We start from the raw sequence: 8,172 nt of genomic DNA on the forward strand, positions 1-8,172 counted from the left end.
ATAATAATTATAATTATAAGAAGTTTCAATTACAAATATTCAAATCTCACATTATTTGACTTATTTATATATATTATATAAGATTTACTACTACACTATTTGATTTATTTACAAATAATGTTGCATACAACTCTTATTACTATACAAATTGTTAAAAACGACTCCAAATAAGTTTAAATTTGACACAACATCTTATTAGGTATATTTAAATATATTATTTTATATTATATTTTGGTGTTTTCATTCGAATAATTTTTTTTTAACTTTTTCTGATAATTATTTGCAAATAATGAAAACAACAAATTTTGAATTAATTAGGTTTATTCATATTTAATAAGTCTGGGATATAGTTAATTGTTCACATCTCTATTGTCTACCTAGCAAAATTGTGATAGTTTATATTATCAATGCAAGAAAATTATAATATTTTTATCAAGATGAATGAAGAATTACAGCAATATCACTAAATGTAAATTACTGAACAAATGAAAAAGTACTTCGCCACATAAACGTGGGGGCATATGCAGAGATGCAAATATTGTTGGTTGAAACAAAGAAAGATAAATATCATATAGTATATCGTCATATATAAAAAAAAAGGAGAGTATCGGACTCTATTAACGGTTGATTTAAAAATCTTGATAATAAACAAAACATGTGACTGCACTACAGTATAGAACCTGGTGCGTTGATGTTCTTCGACGTTGAAATCTTGAAAATAAGTTTACAATCAAATAGCAACATATAACTAGTTTGGAGTAGGAAGGTCTTTCTCCTGTTGTACTCTGACCACTTTGCATTTGAGTTCTTCCATGAAGAATTCTTCTAAATTTATTATTGATGGGAGTGTGTGGCACTGGTATCAATTTCCCAAAACAACCAAGAGGCCAACTGAAAACGTGGAGAAAAATCTATTATATATTCCTATGATTTGAACTATATATGTATATGAGAAATTTTTGGAGAATAGCAATCTTTAGTATTTTTTGTTATTATTTGGACAGCACAAATACTAAATTGTCTTTAATAAATATAAATTTTATTAATTCATGTGTGCAAATTCTGAAAAAATGTAAGTATAAACTGTATTGATTCATGCATATAAAATTTTGATAAATATAACTACAAATTATATGCTTATTGTGTGTAAAATGTCTGTAAATATAGGTACAAATTATTGCTGGCTAAATATTGACAAAAAATAATAATATTTACCCATAATGTAATATCGTTATATATATATACCTAATGTAATAATACTTACATTAGTGAATAGTATTCTATAGATTATTAGTATCATTAATCTTACCACTTAATTGAATTGGAAATTTCATTCATATTCCAGCTACCATTTAATGTTGACGGCATCTATTAGATTAATATTTTTGAAAATACAAATAAAAATATAAAGATACCTTTAGTTTTTTTTTTTTTTTTTTTTTTTGGTGACAAAGATACCTTTAGTTTGTGTTTTCGTTTTTTATTTTTATTTTCAGTGTTTTTTTTTTCAAAATTTTGTGAAAAAAAATGAGATAAAAAATAGAAAATATAATTTTATTGTTTTTTATTTTTTTTAACAAAATTTTAAAAATAGAAAACACTAAAAATGAAGAAGGAAAAAAACGAATGTTATTTGAAATTCGATAAGCATTCAAAGATTATCTTAGCGTTCAAATGCCAATGATTTTCTTACCTAATAAAGCCAATAATGACACAGATGAACCACTGCTTCCAATTAAGCCTGACTGTGGAAGTGAATTTTCCGAGGAATTCAACGATGATAAACTGGAAGAACAAAAAAAAATAGCGATTTTATTGTTTTCTTAAAATGTTCTCAAACAGAAAAAAAAAAAAGCCAAAATATAGAGAAAAGTTCAAAGAGCGCTAACCTGAAGTACAACTGTCAAGCCTATTATTCCCATAAAGAGGTAGATCTCGTGACTCCTTTAAATATGTTGAATTCATCTAGCTTCCTTGCATTAAATTCATTGAAGATCTGCACTTTTGAAAATAGAATTCTTAAGAATTTAACGTCAATGTCGAATTTAACATCAATGTCCATAAGACGGAGTAGCAAGAAATCTGGTACAATGTGATCATGTTGATTAAGTGTTAACTCCTTGCTAGAAGCTAAGGAGCAGAATATTCATGATATTTATGTGCTTGCTTAGTTGCATTATATCAATTCTTCTGTATTACCGTTCAATTTCACTAATTTTATGCTTTGTTCCTCTAATTGCATAATTGATTAAATATTAGATTTCTACTTTGTTAGATGAGTTAAATTTATATGAGGATCACTTAAACTATAATGCACATATGCAAAGCAGGATACCAGGATCTATCATAAGGAGCCAAAATTGATAAATCCAGGCCTCTTCTCACTAATCGAACCATAATTCAAGCTACAAGAGTCCGATTGATCAGCACCATGTCAAAGATAGCCGGATCACTGCCTACGCCCTGTTGATGTCTCAATAGCGCAACTCTGGCAAAATCAACCAGACAATGAGACAATGCAAGTACTACCAGGCTATTGAATTTTTTAATCTACCAAATACAAAATGAGGTAAAAAACACAAACACTTCTTGAAAAAACTTTACCAATCCAGTCTTATCAAACATAAATACTATAATTTTTGAAAAGCTATTTTTTAAAAGTTTAATTTTCATAAACTATTTTAAAAAATAAAAATTTTACCAACTAGAAAGTAGACATAAATGAAATTAGCCTATGAAAATTAACTTTTAAAAGATGGCTTTTTACTAGAAAGTAGACAATGTGCACCTTATCCAACTAGCGTCGTTGAGTCCAGAATTACCAGAACCCTGCAACTCAGCGTAAAACCCTCTTTTCTCTTCCACTCTTAGCACTCATAAAGTTTTTCCTTCTAACAGTAATCTAACAAACAAACCGTCTCAATGCTCAATCGATAACTTCCCTCATCTTCTCAAATGGAACTCACTTCCTCTTTCATACTCTCCCGCAATTACTCCTTCTCATCCTCCCTCTCCCCATTCCAAACCAACAACCCCAAAGTACCCCTCATCACTACCACCACCACCACCGGTAGTCCCCATTCCCTCCGCATTATCGCCGTCGCCAACGCCGTAAATGACCCGCCCCCACAGAATCCGCAACCTCTTCCTGAAAACAGCCCCCAGCGGCTCCTGAAGGAGCTCGCGGAGCGCAGGAAGATAACATCCCCAAAGAAAAAATCTCCGCCAAGAAGGTTCATCCTGCGTCCCCCACTAGACGACAAAAAACTCGCAGAGAGATTCCTCAACAGCCCCCAACTAACTCTCAAATCATTCCCCTTACTCAGCTCCTGCCTTCCTTCCAGGTGCCTCAACGCCGCCGACAACACGTGGATCGACGACTGCCTTCTAGAAGCCAAGCAAGCCTTGGGGTATCCTCTAGAACCTTCAGCTTCATTGGATGATGATAACCCCGCGAAGCAGCTCGACTCTCTGCTGTACCTTGCGTTTCAGCACCAGGGGTTCGAGAGGTCCCGTGCGAGGCACGTGAGGTGCGGGCACTCGAGGCTGTTCTTTCTTGGGCAGTACGTGCTGGAGCTTGCCTTTGCTGAGTTTTTTCTTCAGAGATATCCGAGGGAGGGGCCGGGTCCGATGCGTGAGAGGGTGTTTGGCTTGATTGGGAAGTCGATGATGCCGCGGTGGATTAAGGAGGCGAGTTTGCACAATTTGGTGTTCCCTTTTGATGATATGGATAAGCTTGTTAGGAAGGAAAGAGAGCCACCCGTCAAGTAAGCTCTCTCTCTCTCTCTCTCTCTCTCTCTCTCTCTCTCTCTCTCTGAGTCTTGGTTATACTACATTGTCCCTTTCTATGCTATTGTGCTACTATTTAACTATCATCACTCGCTTTGCACTATGTTTGGGAGTTTCGAATAGAGGAATAGAAAAGTGTGATGTAGAGCCAGTTGCTTGTTTGGGAGTTTAAGACGGTAAGGGAAAGAAAATTAGATTCATTGTCTGGGAGTTATGTAATTGGTGAACGGAATGAAAATCACAAAATCATTTGAACCCTTGCTAACTTGCTTACTGCAATAGCTTTTTACCCCTCCTACTCCGACTGGCACCTTATGAGAAATCAAAGTCTTTGGGTTCCAAAAATCCCCAGAGGAGTATGGCCGCAATGATGAAATTTAAAGGAATTGACAGACAGGCATTAGGGAGTGTCAGGGCAGTCTGACCGTCTTCCTGGTTGTGTCTGGCTGGCTAGGACAGGCCCCTGGTCGAGTTTGACCAGCCAAATTGGCCTTGGCACCCATGGTTGTGTCTAGCCCTGACCGAGTTTGGCTGACCAGACTAGCCCTGACCAGCACGCAACGACCCACTCTCGCCACTAGAGCAATTTACGACAGCCAACAGCCAGCCAAGGAGAACATAGTGGAATGCAGTACTAGAGGGCTAGGCCCCCAACTGCTATTCGGCAAATGAGTGGTGGGCACACACATCGCTTCATCCGGTGTACACCAGTCCCTTCAGTCCGCAATGATCCTTGAATATCCGGGGGACTGTGTGCCTTAAACTTGGTCGTACTCATAACCGCATTAGGTCTCCGAGGTGAACAGCCTCTGGTCAATGGAATTGTTAGATAAATTAGTCAATTGGAAGTAATAACAGTAGCAATGAGATTTGAAGCATAACTTTGTACATGCAACTCAAGCCTCATATCGCTGGACTTGTCCAAGTTACTTATCTGGTTAATTTTCTCAAATGCAAGACTTCTACGACAGATGTTTTCATTTAGAAATGAAGTGAAGCAGAATGCAGTTTCAACAGTGAAATTGTGTTTATGCAAAGTGGTATTTTGACTTGCTGGTCAATAGATTAGTATCCTTTTTGGTTAATGATACAAAATTACATGATGGACCTTATGTAAACAATGATGACTATGTGATAGTAGTATAGTTGCTTTTTATCGTTTATTTATCCCATGAGAGTGCCTTGTCTGCTTTTGTCTTTTATTTCTCCCATGGGAGTGCCTTGCCTGTGAATGTACTCTGTATTTTGAAGTTGCCGCAGTTTTGCTGATGGAATAATTATTTTGATTGATGTAGAGGACTTTAGTCTAACCAGCACACTAGAATTCTACTAAGAGGATATGCCCTTATTCAAGTTTAAGAACATCCCTGCATTCTCACATGGGGAATGCTTCTTGATTGGTACCCATGACTGATGAAATTGAATTGATTAATTAGGGTAACCTAATAATTTCTTCTCATGAATGAAGCTTGTGTTTTTAGGTGCTTGGAGGATGCTAAATATCTTTTCTCTTTTATTTTCTGTTTTGGTGTTTCTTTTTTATTATTTATTTATTAGCGTCAAAATAGAAGCTACCTGTGTAATCCAAAGCTAGATCCTTGTAATCTTGGATAACTAATGTAAATAGATGTTATTATTTGTAATGTTACCCATGACTTTGTGGCATCGGCATGAGACCATGACTTTGTATGTCTATCTGTTGCCATCTTCCTTTCAAGACCATGGTGTTACAGCTCATGGTTTGTAAATTATAGACATATGAGTCTTACAATCAAAATGATAGTATGGTGAAAAGAGAAACCATGCTGAGTGACAACTCCAGAACCCCCAGTTTTCTTTTTAATTTTTTTTTTAAATTTCTCTTTTTGGACCCATCTTAATCAATGGAATTGATCTTTAACATAATATGTTCCTGAAGTGTATTGTTCACAGATTTTCTGCATTTCTTATTCCATTTTGTAGGTCTGTCTTTTGGGCTCTATTTGGGGCAATCTATTTGTGCTTCGGTATGCCGGAAGTATACCGTGTTCTTTTTGAAGTCTTTGGAATGGATCCAGATGCTGACTATTGCCAGCCCAAACTGCGTAGACAACTCGAAGATGTAGATTATGTGTCTACTGAATTTGAAGCCAAGATAAGCTGGCAAGACATGGTTGCCTATAAGGCAAGCTCTACAAACCTTTCTTTCTTAGCGTTATTTGTTTTAACAGTTAGCATGCAAAAACCTAGAGATATTATGTAGATATCATAGCTGTTAAAACTTGGACTAGCCGAATTATAAATTCAATTCTGTTTCTACGCACTACTGTGCTGCCAAATATACTAGCAAATTTCTTGGCTTATTATATAAATCGCATCTGTTACTATTAGGAGACAAAGCAATGGTGTTAACTGTTCTGCGTTCAGCCTCCTGCAGATGCCCTGTTTGCACATCCGCGGTTGTTCAGATCCTGTGTTCCCCCAGGCATGCATCGGTTCAGAGGGAATATATGGGATTATGATTGCAAACCAAAGGTTATGCAGACCCTTGGATATCCACAGGAAATGAATGATATGACTCCAGATATTACCGAAGCCCGGAACATAGAGCTCGAACTTGGATTGCAGGTAGAGCTATATTGTTGCATCTAATGCCTTCCCTTTATCCCGACTGGGGTTACTGCACTCACGTTATGAGGTCTGACCTTATTGAATTCGTTGTCGAACTGCAGCTATGTTTCTTGCATCCATCAAAGTACAAACTTGAGCATCCTCGATTTTGCTATGAAAGATTAGAATACCTTGGCCAAAAGATACAGGTATTTCATTTGACCACACTCTGGTTTCACTATTGAAATATATAACTAAAACTTTTTGTTGTCTTCAATGCTTATGATATAATCTTTTTCCATTTTTATTCTTGAATATTGTACAGGATTTGGTGATGGCTGAACGACTGCTGATGAAGCATTTAGATGCTCCTGGGCTGTGGCTACAAAATAGGCACCGCCGCCTTCTTATGAACAAGTATTGTGGAAGATATTTGAGGGCTAAACATCTTCACCATTATATTATATATGGTGAAAGTGTTCAAGATAAGTACGAGCACAATCGGCGACTGAGAAACCCAGCCAACACAGCAGTTCAACAAGCTCTTCATGGACTTTCATATGCTGTTTATGGGAAACGTGATGTGAGACGTCTGATGTTTGAGGTTTTTGACTTTGAGCAAGTCCAACCTCAAGAAGTCTAAAAAATGAAGAGATAGTAGTGAAACGAGGATAAAAGAACCTTCTCCTTTTCCTCATCCTTCGCCATTTCCTTCTTCCTTTACATTTTCTCTCGTTTTATTCTTTTACACTTCATTTAGGCCATACCCTGATATTTTATAATTCACCTCCTAGTCCTAGTGATTTCTGAGTTATTTTGAAGTTTCCTTGGTGTATATAATAGTTGTATATTTTCTTTTAATCAATTTTGATGGTGCGGCCTATACAATGAAAAAATGCATTGAGATGAGGATACATGTGACTATTGTTCCGTTGCATAATGTCTGGTTGGTGGAGTAAGGCTGCCCTTGGTTGTTGTATACTCGTAAGACATTAGAGATATGGATACAAATTACTAGTGTGTATATATATTGTATTTGATAAAATATAGAATTAAGACACAATAAAATTGTGAAAAGTCTATATTGTCCTTCATAATAATATTTCTTTTGGGAAAAATAAGATATTCACCGTTGCTATCCCCATCTCTACCATCATAGATTCATCCGGTACACATTTAGCCAGAAATCAATAACCGAAAATTAAGTAATGGAAGAATACCACTTATTTTTCAAAAAAAGGAAAACAAAAAGGAAGAACACAACATAGGAGAAAAACGACAAAGATGGGAGGCGGCAGAGCCGGAGCCAAAGACGGAGGAAGAGGCGACCAAGGGGGGAGGAAGATGAACACAGATATGAGGAAGAGGCGAGGTAGAGAGAGAAGGCATTGGAGGATTGCTAGAGGCCATGAGGAGGAAAGGAGAGAAGAGCACAAAGGGGAGGTGAAAGCACACGAGCAGACCACAACAACGGCGACAAGGTGAGAAGAAAGGAGGGAGGGAGGAAGAAAGGGTAAAATTGAAAATAAAAGAAATGAGGATAAAATTGTAAAAATTATCTGTGTCTATATCAAATGTTGTGCCTCAACTTATTGGAGGTACACTAAATATATGTTATTTGTATCAATTTATGTACTATTGTGTCTTTTAAAATTTAGAGTAATTACTCAAATTAGTCTTCGAAGATTTTAGAATTGGACATTTTAGTCTAAAAAAAATTAATACACAGATCAATCCTCAAAGTTTTATTCCGACAGACAAATTAGTTTCCAATTCATTTTTCAGCAAAGTAAT

The 8,172-nt window shown here is 36.3% G+C and overlaps 1 protein-coding gene and 1 long non-coding RNA gene across 4 annotated transcripts; one reads left to right on the plus strand and one right to left on the minus strand.

Annotated features, from left to right (window-relative positions):
- Positions 1–419: 419 nt before the first annotated feature.
- LOC130954764 (uncharacterized) lies at positions 420–3,020 on the minus strand. Of its 2 annotated transcripts, XR_009076410.1 has the most exons (5): positions 2,789–3,020; positions 2,336–2,488; positions 1,890–1,996; positions 1,694–1,785; positions 420–891 (listed from the first exon to the last, which is right to left on the minus strand). It is a non-coding gene; the product is annotated as an uncharacterized LOC130954764 (long non-coding RNA). The 2 variants fall into 2 exon arrangements; XR_009076409.1 differs by having other exon boundaries at positions 1,890–2,488.
- On the plus strand, positions 2,811–7,418 carry LOC130954763 (ribonuclease III domain-containing protein RNC1, chloroplastic-like). 2 transcript variants are annotated; one of them, XM_057881528.1, is made up of 5 exons: positions 2,811–3,767; positions 5,752–5,953; positions 6,196–6,396; positions 6,501–6,587; positions 6,704–7,418. In XM_057881528.1, the coding sequence occupies exons 1-5, from the start codon at positions 2,956–2,958 to the stop codon at positions 7,019–7,021; spliced, it is 1,620 nt and encodes a 539-aa protein (XP_057737511.1). In that variant the 5' UTR covers positions 2,811–2,955; the 3' UTR covers positions 7,022–7,418. The 2 variants fall into 2 exon arrangements, with proteins under 2 accessions (XP_057737511.1, XP_057737512.1); XM_057881529.1 differs by lacking the exon at positions 2,811–3,767 and having other exon boundaries at positions 6,206–6,396.
- The last annotated feature ends 754 nt before the right edge of the window (positions 7,419–8,172 follow it).

The sequence above is a fragment of the Arachis stenosperma genome, chromosome 10, assembly GCF_014773155.1.
Source record: "Arachis stenosperma cultivar V10309 chromosome 10, arast.V10309.gnm1.PFL2, whole genome shotgun sequence".
Classification (NCBI taxonomy): Eukaryota; Viridiplantae; Streptophyta; class Magnoliopsida; order Fabales; family Fabaceae; genus Arachis; species Arachis stenosperma.

Excerpts from the sequence above, each read along its gene's own strand:
- LOC130954763 (XM_057881528.1), top strand. The coding sequence starts at position 2,956 with ATGGAACTCACTTCCTCTTTCATACTCTCCCGCAATTACTCCTTCTCA. Across the intron at positions 3,768-5,751 it reads GAAAGAGAGCCACCCGTCAA|GTCTGTCTTTTGGGCTCTAT; the intron begins GTAAGCTCTCTC and ends TCCATTTTGTAG. Across the intron at positions 5,954-6,195 it reads AAGACATGGTTGCCTATAAG|CCTCCTGCAGATGCCCTGTT; the intron begins GCAAGCTCTACA and ends TTCTGCGTTCAG.